The sequence below is a fragment of the Spea bombifrons genome, chromosome 6 (genome assembly GCF_027358695.1).
Source record: "Spea bombifrons isolate aSpeBom1 chromosome 6, aSpeBom1.2.pri, whole genome shotgun sequence".
NCBI lineage: Eukaryota > Metazoa > Chordata > Amphibia > Anura > Pelobatidae > Spea > Spea bombifrons.
Window position 1 is genome coordinate 11,983,664 of NC_071092.1, and position 20,016 is coordinate 12,003,679.

Sequence of the window (20,016 nt, forward strand, 5' to 3'; positions counted from 1 at the left end):
AGACGACTAAGATCCCCGCAGCTGCAGGGGATCTGGATCCTCCTGTCTCAACCCCCCCTGACCTCCTTCCGGCTGCAGCGCGAGTCTACACGCTGCCCCAGCTACATGACAGGAGACTCAGAAGTACCGGTAAGTGGGGCGGGGGGGAGTGTTAAATGGGGGGCATAAGGCATTTCTGGAGGCAGGGTGCTCTGTGAAATGACTTTTAACCCCCTTAATGCCACTCTGCCTCCAGAAATGCCTTTTTAACCCTCTATACGCCACTCTGCCTCCTGAAATGCCTTAAACCTCCCTATATGCCACTCTTCCCCATAATATGCCTTTTAACCCTCTAAGTGCCAGAGTGGCATATAGGGTTAAAAGGCATATCATGGGGCACAGTGGCATATAGGGTTAAAAGGCATATCATGGGGCACAGTGGCATTTAGAGGGTTAAAAGGCATATCATGGGGCACAGTGGCATATAGGAGGTATAAGGCATTTCTGGGGCAGATGTGCATAACTGGGGGGCAGGTTGGAAAATAGAAGGAAATAAAACAAAATATTTTTCTCAATCATAGCTTTTATTAAAAAAATAGTTTCAATGAATTAACATTTACCGATAAAACGTTTTTCCTATAGGGTTGTCTTATATTCAGGCTTTTTCTTTTTTTCCTAAATTAATATTAAGATTTGGGGGGTCGTCTTATAATCGAGCAAATACGGTATGTTTTCAAATCCAACATACCTTAGTTTACTAAGTAACTTATTGTGTGGCACAGTATTAAAAACTTACCATTTAATATAAGGCCAGTAAGTTATTTTGACTTGACGTATTACGCATAAATCCATGTTGCATATGTGTAATTATAATGTTACTTGAAACAAAGTCCTGGATTGCGTCTGTTAACTATAATAGATGTTAGGCTTACCAGTCAATGGTCTAAAAATACTTTGTTCCGCAAGATTTCAAAGGAAAACAACCTTAGTCTTTAAGGGGTTAATCTATGAATGCCATATAGCTGGTTTTGATTTTATAGAAATCCATTGACCAAATTAGATGGGAACTTCTAGAAACCACAGCGAAAAACTAATGTATTTGCCCAGTTGCCGTCAAAGATGTCTGGCAGCAGATGCATTAAAGACCTTAAGGCACACCTCACGTACCATGATAAAATCATCATTTTATCACATTTCTTTCTGCCTATTGTCTGTGTTCTGTTTGTAAAACTCATTAGCTTTTCTTACTTGTAGAAGTTAACAGTGGGAACTGTCACTAGACCATATTGGACAAAATAACCAAATTGTAAGATTATAGTGTTTTCCATTGGTTAGAGCTCCTTATATAATCTTTTAGCAGCATGAAAATGTTCCTAATGGGATGTAAGAAGCCCTTGGAAAAAAAAGACGATAACACTTAATGAGCCATTTATGACTAAAAGGCCACATTATCTACGTTGCACCATTTTTGAAATATACCTTTTGTTGCTGGAAAAGTACATTAGCTTTAAAGATGATTGGACTCTTGGCAAACCTCTGTTCAAGACATTTTCTTTATTGCACCCCTTGCATTAAAAACATATTGCAGTCTCTAGCTAAAAGTACTGATCCATACTTTTTGAGACCACCACCTACCTACTATGGGCAGTATGTAGACAAAAACAGACATTGTGACCTTAAATATAGCCGATCCCTTTGCCACATGGAAAAGGCAGCCCCATGGAAGATATATGGCTGTAGAAGTTTTTTAACCAAAGGGTATATTTGTGTATAGTACTGTAAGACTCTAAGATTTTTTCAAATCCGTATCGCCAAAAATATAATCAGTATTCCCTACTTATGTAATATTACCCTTTTTACTGCTTTAAGCTCTTTTTCAAGAGATTGCATATTATTATCAACAGTATACGTTACCATTTTATATCACATGTAAACTGAAGCAGTTCTCACCAATGTAATAAACTTAAAAAACATACTGCAAGTGCAAGTTTTGAAGAAAAGTTTTGGCTTGTAGTTTGACTTAAAATGCTTTGGGTGAATCTCTGTGGGAAGATGATGAAAAACATATTAACAGCATTTTAATGTTACACGCTCCTGCTGAACCCCAGCATGGCACCAGATTGTAATCCTGCTGCCTCTGGATAACTATAAAAGCAATTCTATCTTTCAAACTCAATGCTTTAATTATATAGTGTGTGTAACCCCCAGGTGACCAGAAATTAAGAGCCAAAAACCTTATTTGTCTTAAATACAAGTCAACTTCAGCTATGTGTTTCCACAATTTAGGTTAGAAAATATTTCTCAAAAATTCCCTCATAATAACGCTAATGTCATAGACACAAAATATGAATTGAAAGGGAGTTAGCGATGCTAGCGATGCCTGAAAACCACATTTCTTGATAAGTCCTTGATTTTACCTCTGAATTCTTCATTATTATTACTGTTCACAAAGTTCACCTAGATATTGGCATATTTAAAGAAGTTTGTAATGTTTTCTACTTAGAAATGTATTCAAAGAACGAGTGATTTAGTCACCCAATCTGTCAAGAGCTCGGATATGTATGTCTGATAGAAGGGAGCTCTAGGGTCTTAAACACTTACATGACTTTAAATCTTGTTTTCTGATACTATTGTCTGAAGAGTCTGCATTAACTCAAGTCCCCAAATGTTGTATATGTGCTCCTAAATGCAGGCAAGACACACTCAGAGAAAAGTGAAGAAAACAATTCTCCATTACAGTTGAAAAATATGCTTCATCAAAGTAATCCAATATATTGGATGTAATAGCAACAGATAAACTAATATCACCTTAACTTTCTCATTCGAAAAATGAAATAGTGGGGTCAAACACAGAAATGATCACATACAAGAAAAAGAAAGATCAAATTTGCAACACGTCTTTTTTTGCTTTTTTGAACTTCAGTTCAATTATATTTTGCACAATTTATAAAACTCTTTGTTTGAAATGCCTCAAGGTATATTTTTCTGCTGCGCAGAGTCATTTTTAATTGTCCATTACGTGTGATTATACTCCTCAACAATGGCCTGACCGTTTTACTTTAGGATTCAAACACAGGATATGATAAATGCATTGTTGCAGAACAAAGAACATAAAGTGTTCAGTCAAGTGAGTGCTGGAAAAATGGGATTTTATGGGATAATCTGATAATAATAAAAGGAGCATTCAATCAGTTCATACTAGACTTGGGTGACGGTCGAACATTTGTGTTCGTTTTCGAGGGCAAAATCGTTTTCTTCGTATTCGCTGAAATTCGTCACTTGTAGGAGTCAGCAAGAAGTATTTTAGGATCAGACTGGGGAAAACTTGATGGCCCAGACACTTTAAACTGGACATGTTGTGTTTTATGCTCACATATCCATGTGTATGGAGCACTGTCTGTAAAATTAAAATGAAAAAAAAAAATATATATAATTGTATTTTTCCACTTACCAACATTGTTTTGATAAAATCAGGAAATGTATAACTTCTATTTAATTTAACCTTGAAATATTGTAAACAATGTTTCGACAGTGATATTGCGCTGATAAAGAGTATATTTTTTTTCTGGAAACAATCAATAAAAAATGAAATTTTAATAAAAGCCATTTTAAAGAAGCATGTAAGTTTCAAGGTTTTAACTTTCAAACATTGGTATATAATATTTTCATATATATCATACATATTATTTCTAAGCATAATATCCAGCACTGAGATCTTTGTTTGCAAGCATATGTTCTACAGTAACAGTCTATCCTTTCAGCTTATACAATTTTTTCTGTTCTTAGATTTTCTGGCCTCCAATAAGAAATCTTTTTGTTCCTGTATTCCTTAACTGTTGGCTGGCAAAACATGCTTTGGAAAACATGATTGTAAGTAAAATAAATCCAGGTAGGTAGGTTTAAATTTGATGGCAGATAAGAATCATTGCGCCTATTGTGCACTACGGAATATGAAGGCGCTATATAAAACAATAAATAATATTTTTTCCTGATGTAAAGACTCAGACCTTGTTCTTGTCTTAGATTCATGAAAGTTTTATGTCTATACCATGCATGTTTAAATTCCCCAACTGTATTAACCTCTACAACTTCTGATGGGAAGCTGTTCCATTTATCTACAACCTTCTCGGTAATGTAAAACTTCCCTACATTACATCTAAAACTCCAACCCTCTAATTGTATGACCTCTTGTGCTAACTGGTTCTAAACTTCCTTCCTGCACTTTTTAAATCACTTTAAGTATTTAAATGTCTTCCCCCTCTCTCTTCTCTCCTTATCCACATTAAGATCCCATAGTACTTGTAGGTCAACAGGTACATTGTTTAACCAAAACTGTTATTCTGACTAAAATACTAGGAGCCATATTAGGGAAAAAAGGTCAAAGCACTGAATGTAAAGCAATCAAATGGACCATTCATTGGTTTCTGAGGTTTTCTTCTATGAGTCCATATGTTTAGTAAAGCAATAAATGCTATTTCAGTGTTAGTGTCAGATAATAAGAAGGATCTTTATAAGCTTGTTACAACAGTTATAAATCTAAAGCATAAATGTATAATGTGTTATTTATAAGGATTCATTAATCATGCTGCACATTTTTCATATGAATTGATATATTAATTTCACTGTAATCCCAATTTGCTGAACCATTTTTACCTTAATTTCTACCAGTTACCATAGTTGAGCAGATCATTTTTTTTCCTGTACTCATGGGAAATTAGCAATACAGTGAAATTTAGATATTCTTTGAAGAATACATGTAAGGAGACTGTGTAATGTGTTTAAAGAGCCACTATCACCAACTAAAAGTTAACATCATTTTCTCATTACTACTTTCAGAATGATCTTCACAGAGCAATTCAACGCACACAGTCTGCCATGTTTAATCAAGTCCTAATTTTGATATCGACTTTGCTATGTCTTATCTTTACCTGGTAGGTCAATAAAATTGTTCTACTTCATCTTTATAGCAATCACATTTTTGGGAACTTAAGTGGTATTTGTTTCAGGTAAAATGTCTTAAATGTTTCTACAATGACTCTTGAGACCTATAAAGAATGATATTCTGATGATGGTATAGGATGTTATGTTTTAACCATACCTGTTCTTAGTTCTTAATTGGGAAAATAAAAAAATAACCAGCATATAACTTGGCATGATACAAAAGATTTTAAAGGATTTGTGTAAGGGTGCGGAGGGGAAATGCAAACGTGTCAGTTTTGGCAGAATTGCTCTCCTACAAGTGTATCTGTCCTTTGTCTGCTCACATAATGTCCTGAATTGGGACAATGAGCACATGCTATAAGATAGACCACACTGTAGATCCTCAGCAAGGTGCAATCACTGCATGTTTTAATTTGCTTACAAAGCAGGCACTAGGCTTCTCAAAAAGCAATATTTTGGTTTCTGTATATTGTTTGAACATGGTTGTTTCAAGAAAATGTACTATATCCAAATATACTATATCTAAATGTGCCCCAGAAAATATCAAAAATTACAGTGAGTGCTTCAAATTAACATTTATGAGTGCCATATGTGTAGGTATGTGGCTAATAATGAATGATCTTTATTACAAAAAAGTAGATGTTAGAGAGGGTGCAAATACATTTTAAATGAAACAGTAATCAAGTTAACTTTAACTACTTAATAATAATTGGAAAACCAGTGTAAGGATACACTGGGATGTTCCATGGTCTACAATCACATGAAAGGTTACACATCATATCTCTGAATTATGTATTTTTCTGTGCACATTAGCATACATTATGTTTACTTTTTTGCATAGACTTATTGTGGAATACAATTAAATGTGGATAATCCTTTTAATTTGATGCAAACATTTCCTTGAATTGCCTACACTCCTTGAAATTTAATTTGTGTAATTTGTAAATTAAAAGCAATAAAGTATGACTTTCTTTCACACACTGTTTGATAATTTTAATTAATGCTTTTGATGACTGTTTAGAACTCTCATTTAATAGTTGATTGTTGTGATTATTGTACGGAAGAGGGTTATATATATTTAAAATCACAAATCTATTTTAATAGCTAATGATGCTTTGCAAAACTTCTAGTAATTGATAATTCCATTATTCTCATTTTCATTAATATTATATTGTAGCATATAGTTACTTCTAGTAATTGGTAATTCCATTATTCTCATTTTCATTGTAGGATATAGTTCTTGCATTATGTATGTAAAGGGATAATAAAATTAATCTAAAATGAAATCAGTAAATAATGTCTGAAATGCACCTAGAATAAAAAATGCAAGATGTTCTACAAAGAGCATAAGAGAAAGTTATAGAATTAATTTATATTTTATATTTCATTTTAAAATACATAGTTTCTTGAAGTCATGCAATAGATACTAACAACCAAAAAGTTAAAATATTATAAGCATCTATTTCTAGTATCACAGTGTGATCAGTTTCCCTTAAAATTACATTTGAAGTCATCCATCGGGCCCTAGCAGCGGCTTCCCCGCATAGCACACTTCATTGTGCTGCACGGGATAAGCTGGTGGTCATTGTGGCTCTCCACCCCGGGAGTCTGGCCCGAGAGTGGGCCCAGACCATTACCGCTAGCGTGAGCCCTTGCTTCCACGCAGTGCACCGTGTCTACGCGGTGTCTACACCGTGTGGGGCTGTTCGCTGGACCAGATCCTCTGGCCGTCAGTTCTCCCCATCTGCCGCCCGACCGCATCTCACGGAGTTTGACCCCGGCTGCACTTACGGACGTGTGTTCCAGCTCACAGAATGGGCCCGGATCGCAACTCCAAACCTAGACCAGTGATAATCCGCCTGCTCAACTTCCAGGGTAAGGAAAGGATTTTGCAGGAATACAGGAGGCTCCCGGAACTTCTTTTGAGGTCGCATAGAGTTTTTATGTTCCAGGACTACTCCGCATTGGTGACCGCGAAACGCAAGGAATTTACCCCATTATGCAGGCAATTGTTTCACCATAAGGTCAAATTCACCCTTATGTACCCTGCGAAGCTACAGATTGTCCATGATGGAAGCCTTTATGTTTTTACAACACCTGCCGAGGTTGCATCCTTCATGGATCAGAGGAAACTTTCACATGAACCAGGAGGGTCCTAATCTGGTGTATCCCGTACTACAGCTTCCACCTCACAGAGACTGCTCCTGACATAATGCTTGGCGAGATCCTCCGTTCATGGGTGACGTTGCACGTAGTTGATGTCTCTTTTAGAGGCACATCAGGTTTATGGTTATGAATCTTTTTATTTGTATTTTATTATATCTTATTGTTTCTGTTCTTTTCGTGTTAGTGTTATTTGGGTCATGGCTCTTTTTTATCTAGTTGCTTTACCAATGTCACACTTTAGGTCTGTTCTTGGGTACCCCCTCATGTGCTGGGACAGGAGGGGACCCCATATGTCTGATGTCCACACACTTTTTCTAGACAGCGATACCAGGTCTCCTGGTCTCACTTGTTTAGAGTTATGAAATTCCAACACTTTGGCCAAACTTTTCTAACGCTGATTCGGCAGTTGTATTGCGATCCCTCTACGGTCATTACGACTAATGGATTGGATTCTCCTCCGATTCTCCATCCCTGCTGCGGGGTGTGCAGCAGGGATGCCCCCTTTCACCACTGCTCTTTAATTTAGCACTGGATCCTCTGTTGCGATTATTTCTCTTATCTCGTACTGTCCTGGACATTAGTGTGATCACCCATAAAAAGGTTTAGGCTTTTGAGGATGATATCCTTCTCTATATTACCCACCTGCACCTTGTCATACCACACATTTTTGACCTGTTGGATACGTACGGTTAAGACTCTTATGCCAATTGTCTCCTGTCTATGTGATCATGTACTGTTCAGTTACGTATATAAGGAGGGAGATGGGGTATTATGTTATGTTTTTTCTGTTTAAAATTAATGAAAAGAGTTTTAAAAAAATGACCCTGTGGCGCCTCATCTTAATTATGATCAACACCTTGACAGAGCTGAATACTCTGGAGCACACCCAACATCAAACTAAACCAAAAAAGGGACTCTCTGTTTCACTCAAGGGCTTTTTCTCTCCCCAAAGGCAGTAAATGTTCTGAAGAACCAGATAACTCATGGCATTGCTTCCGGTCACAAAGAGAAGCAACATGATGCTAAAATTTAGTCATGAACTAGCTTGATAACAACACTGGGTTCAAAGTGGGGGCTGATTTTACTCTAATTTCACTAGTTTCATAGAGGAATTATACAGATATGTCTGAGCTTATTAAGAACTACAGTATATTTACCAGAGTTCTCAATGTTCAGGGTAATGGTTATATGCATTACGTTATGTTGTTCCTGAAATGACCATCTGATTAAGTTTATGCTTAAATACCGGCTAGTCTGGATTTCTATGAGGACCTGTATTATAGCCATTTGGGTAACACATTATTTGGATAGTCACTATATAGAATCTTCATTATGTGCTATTAAAGAATTAGTATTCCAAGAGTCTCAAGGTCAGATTGTAGCTCCATTCATATACTGTACTGGTTCGACATTCTCTGCCAAAAGTCTGCATTTCATGTTTCAGGATGTGTTGGCAATATGAGAATAAATCGAATACATAAAATAATTTTCTAGAGAATTGAATACAATTTGTAAGAAGTGGAGGAAATGAAAACCATTGACGGGTTTATGGCTTTTAACTTAGAAAACATATTTTTCTCATGCGAAAAAAAAATATATTTTTCATCTGATAGTTATTAATAGGAATAGGCTGGTATTTCCCACTCCTGATAATAGATAAAGTCATTCCCGGCAGCTGTTCAGATGAACTACAAATGAGTCATAGGCATTCAGCTGCATGCATTTGTGTGACAGTGATCATCAAATTGATTCAATGTACTTTCAATGTAGAATGCACTGTATGGTCACTGTATGATATACATTCCCTTTTGTATCAGAGGAGACTACATTTGTCTTTTTTAATGTACATTTTGCATGGACTCTGGCAGTGATCTATTTACCTTAGGCCTAACCCAGACTGCCCCCTCTCCATCACTGTCCTTACTACATGGTACTGAACCTTTAAAGGAAGTGTGGTGCAGAAATAAACTATGGAGGACTGTACTGACTCAACACAGCCCTCCATAGTGTCCCCCTAACTTGACATTATCTATAAGATACACTTAATTGAGTCACCTGTATTCAAACAGAGATATCAAACATAACAGACTGGTAGTAAAAGCACCTGTTGGCAGTCTTATAATTGATCACAGCAGTGTAGAATAGGAAGACAGGGCTTATGTAAGGACTTTTGCCACCTTAGCATCAGGCCTTGCGTTTCAGTGCACCCATGCGATGCTGCCAGTGAGTAATGCTGAGCTCCAGGATATGACACATCCTGGCATTCAGCAGTGAGGTCAAGCACACTGCCGGTTGGAGGGAAATCAATGATCTACAGGCCCTGTTCCTACACCAGCAGGCAGACCAGCCCACCACTCAGGAGGTACTCCCAAGTTATCTGTGATCTAGATTTCTGCCTCATTTTCGTCCTCCCTGCCTGTCTCTACTTAAGGAGGGAGTCTCATATGTATATCTATCTATCTATATATATATATATATATATATATATATACATACATACATACATACAAGTTGAGCTGCCATTTACTCTGTGACTGCACAAACATTGTAATTAAGTTTACTGCCTTCATCGGTAGAATCAGAAAGAAAATGATGCATAATTGTCAAGGTCCCATAAAAAATACATTAAAAACTCTAATTTGAATTTGCTTTCTCTAGCTTTTTTAAAGAAAAGGAAATAAAACGTACATTTTTTTCATGTATTCATCCCAAATTATCTTGCCGCCTTAATTAGAATGCCAATAACACAAGTTATGGTGTGTAAAGGTGATGGAAAACCCTTCCACTTAAAATTAAGAGGGGGAGTAGAAGCATTATTAAACACTCATCTACAGACACCAGACAAGCCAGAAAGCTTGCCTTTTCCCTCAGAAATCTCATGGTGCTGCCAGAACCACAGAGATTCAATATTTCAAATTACCATTTGTTTTCCCGCTGTCCATGTAAAATTACTTTGGTGACCAAGATTGTTCAAACATATTACAAAAACATACCTAGGAATGCATGGTAGGCTACGTGGAACTCTTAAGGGAGTATGGACAGGCTAGATCCACCATACCTTACAATTGAACTTTAAATTAGACTTGGACACCAACTGAAAGTTTGTGTTTGTTTTTTTTTGGGGGGGGGTTCTTCCCATTCTATGAAATTTGTTCGTCTCCGTCTTTGTATTCAACGAAATTCGTCCAACATTTTTTTTCCAGAAATCCCATTCGTCAGGTTGCCATAGAAACAATAAACAAATGTGTAGAAGAAGTTAAATAGGGGATTTGAGACCAATGGATGGAAGAAAGAGGGTCAAAAGTAGCTTAGAGTTATAGGGTTAAGGACAGTAGTGGACTGGTTAAATTAAATCAAAACTTTAGAGAGTCTTAGACACTGTGAGAAATGGCAGGCTGAGGCTCACCAAGTCTTACATCGAAGAATCTCACTCTGTAAACTGCTTAGATGCAGCACAGGAATGTCACATAAAGCAGCCACAGTGAAATTAACTGATCCCCTGTCTGTTCTGCTCTTATATAAGCTCTCTTCATTACTAGTCTGCTTTTTTTTCTTTGAAAGATACGGCACAGCCATTGGATAAGCCCTCAACATGATGTGACAGGAGTGAGCTAATTGGACAAATGGAGGTCATCTTACTCAATGTCCCTCTACTTAGTGATAGCAACATGGCTAGATTTTCCTCCTCTTTGTGTAGTTAAAATGACGGCCACGGCAATGGAATGAATGAACAAAGATTTTCGTATTGTGCACATTCGTTTTTTTGTTTCTTTCATTGAATGTTGCATTCATTCATTCATTAACTTGAACAAATGAACGAAAGGTAACATTTGGCACGAAAAGACATTTGTCCAAAAATGAATGTGCAAGTCTATTTTAAATTGTCTAATGCCTGAAGGAGACTCAAGCCGTCTACTTGGATGCTAAACTGGCCATGATTCAGGTGGGAGGGATGAATATTTGGTGAGTCAAATATACTCAACACTTGTGTATTGTGATAACTAGATATCAATATAGACCTCACAGTCTTGATCAAAAGTAATTGTTAATTGCATGGGCTAATGTGCACCTTGCTATGCACTGATTTGTCCAACAATTTTTCCATCTGTCCATGTCAGTAAGAACACCCAAAGGAAGCAAAACTATGGAGTCTGAGGGTGTCAATCCAATGCTTTTAAGCGTTTAATTATATTCACATGGCGTAAAATACACCACAGCAGAACAAAAACAATAGCTTGACAAATTTGCACTTACATGCTTAGTCATAAGCTAATCACCACATTGTGAGACATTCTTTATATTAAAAAATTATAATCAATAATCATTACTCCTCTCCATACCTAGGAGGGAAAATAACACCCCAATGAATTAATTAGTATGTACACAAATTGATGTGAAATTGCAATAGTTTAAAATCTCCCATTACGGTATAAACAAAATCATTTAATGAATGGCTTCTATAAAAAGATTCACACCTACAAGAAATATGTTACTTGTTTTGTTTTCTGAGAAGAAATAAATATTTTTGGTTGAATTCAAGAAATTGAATTCGTTGTTTTGACAGTGTTCAACACATGTGCCCAATGAGGTATCAATTTTATTATAACCTTATCAGGCTCTTAGAGTCTAGTAATTTTCCAACTGATGTTAAGACCCATGTTCATGTGTAGAAAGTGCACCCGGTGATTTCTGTGGGAATGGTCTCTTGCCACTGACTTTATGTGCTGCATGTACAGGGCGGCATGTAGTTGTGGGGATAGGAGCTAGGGTTCACAGAAAGGTCACCTATTAGTTAGATAGGAGGGTTCAAAAGTTCACGCTAGGAAGTTTAAAAAAAAAAAAAAAAAGAAGAAGCTATGTTATATAAGTTAGAAATTTCGGGGTGCACGCGCGCCGTTTAGTGATTTGCCGCCTTTGTCTCGAGGCGTCTCAAGGACGCCTCGCGCTGTGCAAAAGGCGCGAGTGTGCGCTATAAATAGAGGGACTGAGGGGGCCGTTTTCTTCATGCCACAAGGCGAACTGCTGGCTGTGCTACTGACCTTTTAGGCTGGTATTATCAGCTGTGCAGGAGAGCCACGGGCGAAGATGGAAGCTCTTCTGGAAAAACTCCCACCCCCCCCACCGTTTATGTAAAAAAAAAAAAAATATGTGTATAAAAAAAAAATGGGATGAACTGGTTATGTGGTGGTAGGCATTGTATATATATATGTTCTGTAAATTATATGGAGGTGAAACTCTGGGTTTGGGCCAAGAGTTTCGTTAAGGATTGTTATTGTGAAATATGTTAATTGGTTAAACTAAATAAAAATCCACGCCTGTTTATTCCAAAGAAATATGTGTCTTTGTTTTATTTATTAACATTGGTTTATATTTGCAGTTTTTAAAGTTTACAATATCCCTTACAACTACATATAAAACTTGCATGTTGCTGCCACCATGTTTAACCCCTTAAGGACAATGGGCGTTCCCTAAACCCATTGAAAACAATGCATTTTGAGCCCGTACATGTACAGGCTTTGTCATTAAGGGGTTAAAAATTTCATTATGTTCAGTCTTTTAAACTGATGTACACAAGGAGCAGGAAGTGTGTTACATATCACTGCTTAACTAGACAATAGAATGTAGTGCAACCTTGGCTGGGGGATCATGAGAAGATGTAGAAGGTTTGCAATAAATGCCTTGATTATACTCTTAGAATAATGTGGTGGTAGTACATAAAATTCTAATTACAAATCTGAAAATGTTAAACATAATACTTTTAATACAGAATGCTTTAAATATAGCATTCATGCAATAATGCCTTTATGACTGGCCATCTTTCTTAGTCTAAAGTCCTGAGGTTTTTTCCATTTTTACCATGTTTGTTACACTACAATTTTCCATGTTTCATGTACCCAGATAAATTAGACATTATTTTTGTTCTTGTGAAAACATATACATACTGTATATATAATGTAATAATTCTAAGGCCTAATATGCAAACAACCTACACTAAAAAGAGAAAAAAAAGCACCAGGCCCTGTCCAACTCCGCTACTGCGCAAAAACTCCTGAATTCCATCATAGGGCGCTCTGGGTCATTACAGTCATCTGTATGGACCCAGCCCCTGACAAATAGTTTATTTTAATGCAGAAAACATACTGTAATGACAGGGACTGCAGCAGCCATTTTGAGTTGATTGAGACAGTTGCCCAAACCTGTAATTTGTGGACAATTTTTATTATATTTTTATCATATCATATATTCATTGATAAACAAATATTGGTGACAAAACAAGGTATTATTATAAATCTTATTGGGGAAATTCAGACCTGCTCCAAGGGACTACAGGAGCCTACTGCAGCACTTTTTTGAATGTCCTAACTCAGGGGGAACTTTTAAAAAAAAATCTATAATGAAAGAGGAGTCCAAAAGGTCTCAGGGAACCCCTTTAGGAACTCCCCCTAATTGTCGGTCCAAATAAAAAACAGCCAGGGAAGAAACTTGTTGCCCAAAAACAAATGTAGCAAAAATGAAAGATTGTTCTTTCCGTATCAGCCTTTTTATATTGTAAATTAAACAGTTTTGTATTTGTGTTCTTTTTATCAAATCATTCAGTTACCATTCATACAAGCTCAGAATGGATTTAGCTTCCATCAGTGTGGTCAAAATGGAATATAGTGCTAGTGCAAGTGTATTGTAGTGTTGACATTACACCATCTTCCTTGGTGCTTTCATAATAAAAATGCTGGGAATTCTTAATTGTATTAGATTTATGTGTAATTGATTGTATTGTAGTTAATTGCCTTTTTGCTACCATAAGAAACATGCTTTTTTATGCACAGGAATACGATTACATCATGTTCCGATATACTCTGCAGATCACCAGTTAATTAAATCCATTCTATAATAAAATTATGATTCTGTTTTAATTTTATTTTAAACAATGCTTTTATTAAATTAATTACAGTGCCTATTTTACTTATTGTATTAATTAATGCCCCATTGGTTAACAAACAACCTTTAATATGTATAAAATGAACAATAAGCCTGCCTCCATATAATTTGGGGATTTGGGATTTGGTCTTCTTGCAGGTGGAGACTTTATGGTGAAGTCACCTAATACAATTTCAACCAAAATGTCCCCACAAGTTAAATGTAACCTATTTTGGTCACAGAATTTACCATACTTACCAAACGTTGCTTGCGTTGAAACATAAATAACATGTCTTGCATCGCAAATGTCAGAACGCACATAAAATAAGAGCTTGCTTAAACTTTTTTTCTTAGAAAGGTAGAAAGTGTTATATGCCTCTGTTTTTTAAATATGGATGCAAATGTTCACCCCTCTACATTGATGTGACTCTTAAGAGTACCAGAGGTTATCTGGACCCATCCCTTCATTGCTACCACATGCCTGGTTTCCATTTTAATTTTCAGTATGGAAATATGTCTGAGATTTGTTTTCTGTTTGTGTCAGACATTTTGTATGTTCTTATTTTAATAGTTTAAAATTTAAATTAATGTACTTCATTTACTTTTATTTTTTAAACCCTTCTTACTTTCAGTGCCATGCTGACAAGGGTGTGTTAGAGGGAGTGTGTGTGTTTGTTAGCATGCATGAGTATTTGTGTGTAAGCGTGAGAGAGTGTGTGTAAATAAGTGTGCCAGTGCAAACGTTAGTTGCTGGACGGGGGCTTCTAAGGCCACTCAGCTTTACCTGCCTTCCAGGCCAGAATGTTCCAGCCCTCCCCTGCTTTCTTTGCACTTAAGTTTCATATACTTAATAATTTTTCCCCTCCTCTATACCCCTATTCGAACTGCTCAATCATAGAGTATTATATGTTTGACTTTCAAGACCTTAGATCCCTAGACATTTTAACAACTTGGCACTCCAAAATGATACTCTATTACGTCATGTGTGTAGGTTGTATGTTTTTATGTAATATATTAAAAAACATATTTTTTCCCCTTTGGTTATTGAAGAGTACAGAATAAACAATTGATGAAATTATAATTTTTTAAATTTGTCTTTATACCGTATTTGCTCGATTATAAGACGACCCTGATTATAAGACGACCCCCCAAATCTGAATATTAATTTAGGAAAAAAAGAAAAAGCCTGAATATAAGACGACCCTATAGGAAAAAAGTTTTACCAGTAAATGTTAATTCATCTAAACATTTTTTTTTTTAATAAAAGTTATGATTGAGAAAAATATTTTGGTTTTATTTCCTTCTATTTTCCAACCTGCCTCCCAGTTATGCACATCTGCCCCAGAAATGCCTTATACCCCCTATATGCCACTGTGCCCCATGATATGCCTTTTAACCCTATATGCCACTGTGCCCCATGATATGCCTTTTGACCCCCTATGTGCCACTCTGCCTCCAGAAATGCCTTATACTGGCATTTAGAGGGTTAAAAGGCATATTATGGGGAGGAGTGGCATATAGGGAGGTTTACGGTATTCAGGAGGCAGAGTGGCGTATAGAGGGTTAAAAAGGCATTTCTGGAGGCAGAGTGGCATTAAGGTGGTTAAAAGGCATTTCACAGAGCACTCTGCCTCCAGAAATGCCTTATGCCCCCCATTTAAAACTAAACACCCCTCCCTCCTCAAAACTTACCGGTGCTTCTGACTTCCCTGTCGCCGGGGCAGCGTGTAGATCCCACGCACTTACGCTGCAGCCGGAAGGAGGCGTGGCTAGCAGCGGGGGTTGTCTGCGTCCATCGCGCAGACCTTCCCCGACTGTCAGAGATCAGAGTTCCCCACACCGGTGCGGGGAACTCTGATCTCTGACAGCCGGGGAAGGTCTGCGCGATGGACGCAGACAACCCCTGCTGCTAGCCACACCTCCTTCTTGCTGCAGCAGAAGTTGTCTACGCGAATCTGGGGACTCAGAAGTACCGGTAAGTGGGGCGGCTGCGGGGGATCTGGATCTTAGTCGTCTCATAGTCAGACCTATTTGAGGTCTGATTATAAGACGACCCCGATTATAAGACGAGGGGTATTTTTCAGAGCATTTGCCTGAAAAAAACTTCGTCTTATAATCGAGCAAATACGGTAATTGTATTTTTGTGAAAACCCAAAAAAAAAGAGAAGGAGTCCGTGACAGTCCTATGCAGGAGACACGGTGTTAGGTCCTACCTGGTTCGTAGGAAGAGAGCCTGGAACACTTGCAGGTAGGTATTGACACTTACCAACAGTGAGGGGCACATCACACTAAATCCTCACAGTAAGTAGCACAGGGTCCAGCAGGACCCCTTGATTAAACTGGATCCACAGGAGAGCTGTAAAACAGATGAGCCAAGATCAGAAGCCAAAGCCTTTAGAACACCATAGGTAGGCTGAGGAGTCTGGTTGATCGGAAGCAGGTCACAAACAGGCCAGGGACACAAACTGGAATCACAGAAACTGAGTACGACAGGTGGAAAAACAAGATGGACTATGACGTGGCCACTGACGCCACAAAGAAGACAATACCCACTTGGGTGGGACCCAAAGAGCTGCAGGAGCAGAGAGAAAACAGACGGGTAGTTACTCTTCTTAACACTCAGATCAGCAGGCTAATCTGTTGCAATCTTCATGGAGTCTACTAAAGCAGAGTGTGAGGATTTGATGTCACATCCCAGCACTTTCACTTAGAAGTTCCTACTAAGGGCCCACAAGAAAGCTGTTTGGGGATCTGTGCTAGCAGATCACAGTTTACATTGTGGTTTGCCCACAAGTTGATTAGGATACGTGGTTTCAGCAAATTACTGCTAATCTGGTTTAATATCCCTACAAAGTTTATTTCAAGATATATAGCATATGTTTACATGTCCTCTACTGCAAGAATAAAGAAAAAACACCAACCTACATGCTAACTAAATAAATAGGTGCTCAACAACATTCTGCATCCCTGATATCATAGAAGAAGCTAAATATCAAAAGGAGAATACCAGTATGCCAAGATAAACATACTACAAAGTGGAATATGATTTGCAACAAATGAGAGCAACAGAAATAGATTATATAAACAGTAATGCAGTTAGAAGCTTATTAAAAATAAACAACATTAGTCTGTAATAGTAAGACTGCATCAATAATTACAGTTTGTGTACTTTGATGATATGTAAAACATATTTTAAAATATTTGACAGCCAGCTGGATTATCACTTGGCTGCAATCTAGCCATTCTACAGACTGTAGCCACTCTTCCCTTTGCCAGATTATCTTTCAACCATGATGCGGAATTAAGCATGGCTCATATCAGTGATATCCTGCTGTAGTTTATACTCTCAGATTTTTAGCATTATATGTTGTATGGAACAGACACAGTTTCATTTTCCCATAAACCATCTTGTCCTTAGAACTATTGACATTGTTTGCCTAGCCTCATCCCTACTCTTGAGACCGTGGGCTGTACCGCTAACTAACTAACTAACATTTCACTTTATTGTACATTATTGTAAGCGATGTGCAATGCACGCCAGAGATGGGGGAGTTGGTGGTAGTGGTACTGGGGAAGTGAGACACACTAAAGCAATGATGAGAGCCAGCTAAGGGTTACAGGCTCAGGGAACCCAAAGTACCTATGTGAAAGAGCTGATTGTTGAGTATATCTTGCATCACATGCCATTAAGGTGCTGGAGTTGATGCTGGCAGGAGATGCAAAATACAGTTAATGCAGTTGCCATTAAGAGGCCATAAATAAGAGGTGGTCTTATTGCAAGAGAGTAGTAAATAAGTAAATGCTTGCGACCATGGACGTGTGAAAAGCTTCATGCAGGAACTTTGAACAGAAGGTGCCAGTTGCATGTTTCTACATCAAACTTTTGTTAAAAAAAATGTGTTGTAGCATATGGCAAAAAAATAAAACTGTGAAGGGTGTGTTGGGAGGCATTTGATTCTGGTAGCAGAAGCTACAACAAGAGGGTTATTTTTCTTCAAGGACCATGACATCTTTGTTCCACAAACATTATGGTTGAAATGTTAATTTGCTCTTAGTCTATTAAGCAAATAAAACTTGGCAAATCGGACTCTTTGAAGGTTTAATCACATAAAGCAACACAGACACTTTTAAGAAGAATTTTCACTCTCTATGGCAACAACATCTCAGTGTCTGCTTTTATTTCAGCATTTTTTTAAATGAATGATGCTAAAATGTACAGTTAAATAATTAGCTCTGGGATAGTTTGCGGTGTTTCAGTATTAGGAATGTTATTTCTGGTGTTAAGTTTAACTGAGTAGGTAAAAAAAATAAACTGCATAGATACTGAATGGAAGGTGCACTTGTGCCACACTCCTTTATTGAACATATAATGGGCCATCTTTAATGCTGGGTAAAAGGGGTAGTAATCCTTGGCCCAGGCTTACCTTAAAGGCCCATGGTATTTGCTATATATATATATAAGGAAAGCCCTGAAAGTATATATATACATAAGCTATCCCTGGTCAGGGTTTCAGAGCCACTGACCCATTTCCTAATGTACCAGTCCTGTATGAGAGCTGAAAATGGCTCTTTACCCAAACATAATTTCCTGGTTTTCCCTCTTAGTATTACTTTCCTTTGCTTTCTTTGTAATTACTACAATATGATGATTAGAGGCGAGTCCTTTGAAAGACATTTAAGATGAGAGTATATTTGACCTGTCTAATTTCGCAGTTTACTTCCCTAAAATACCCATTTAGTGTATGTCAGTAAAATCACCAAATGTCTTAAGGATTGTATATCACAACATAAAACCAATATTAGAAGGATAACAACACATCTTCCACAAAACACCTAATATAAGCAGGGGACAAGTGAGATAACAGATGCACATTCTGTACCTCCACCCACAGAAAGGGGCATTTAAAGGGTTTAAAGAAAAGCTTGAAGTCAATGGTTTCTATAACTAAGGTTTGTTAGTCCATGTCTTAGATGACTTGGCTTATATGTTAGCCTTTTGTCTTCAGAGACTTGTTTTCAATTTGGAATTCCACTTGGATAGATATCTTAATCTAGAATAGATGAATATACATCTTGTATTTTTAATTGCACTACACTATTATTTTTATTATGGCATGAGGGCCATAAAGTTATTTTTCTTCTTTTCTTTAACAGCATCTGTGGGATACAGCACCTTGAACGAGCTGGGAATCATCTATCTCTTTTTGATTCTCTTTACTTCTGTATTGTGACCTTTTCAACAGTGGGATTTGGAGATGTGACGCCAAAAATCTGGCCTTCAAAACTTCTGGTAGTCATCATGATCTGTGTAGCTCTTGTTGTTCTTCCCATCCAGGTATTGTAAAACAAAATATCTAACATTTAAAATTTGTTATAAGATAAATTCGAGAAATTCGAGAAGTAGCTGATTCTTTAAACTGCTAAAGTAGTAGTAGTAATGTCCTAATTTTCAGGGACATGAGAAGAAGTGATTGAAAACACGGCTTGTGTAATTCATTGCTGGCTGGTGCCTGTTTCTTAGCAAGAATAGCCACTGGGATTACTATATAAGTCTATACATTGTCCCACAGCAATGGTGTTCAGAAGTGATGGTCAACTTGACATAAGACCATGTCATTCAGCTGAAAGGGTAAGGCAGGGAGGTGTTTACAGTACATAAAGAAACATTTATCTAAAATGATATTACTGTCCAGTAGTAGAGGCCCGCTAACACATTTAATACACAGAATGCCCCAAAGGAATCCTTAAATACACACAAGCCATTACTATTATAATAATCTTGTGAGCAAGAGTTAGCAATACTGAACTTTACTTACTTACATATATTTCTATGATATCCTTGAGAGAGGTAGCTATACAGAAAAGTAACTCATGTCTAGGATTAAATATGGTGATGGTTCTTTAATGGTTTGAGGGTGTTTTTCTGCAAGAGGACCTGGATAATTTTGGTAGAATACATGGCATATCATGAACTATATCAAATATCAACAGATATTACATAAACACCTAACTGTC

At 37.3% G+C, this 20,016-nt stretch overlaps 1 protein-coding gene across 1 annotated transcript in view; it reads left to right on the forward strand.

Moving 5' to 3' along the window:
- KCNT2 (potassium sodium-activated channel subfamily T member 2) overlaps window positions 1–20,016 on the forward strand; it is a 154,232-nt gene that overhangs the window by 90,368 nt on the left and 43,848 nt on the right. The window contains exons 7-9 of the mRNA XM_053470391.1: window positions 3,766–3,849; window positions 4,816–4,910; window positions 19,156–19,336. Of these exons, the coding sequence (XP_053326366.1) occupies window positions 3,766–3,849; window positions 4,816–4,910; window positions 19,156–19,336 (360 nt within the window). The remainder of the gene's footprint in view (window positions 1–3,765; window positions 3,850–4,815; window positions 4,911–19,155; window positions 19,337–20,016) is intronic.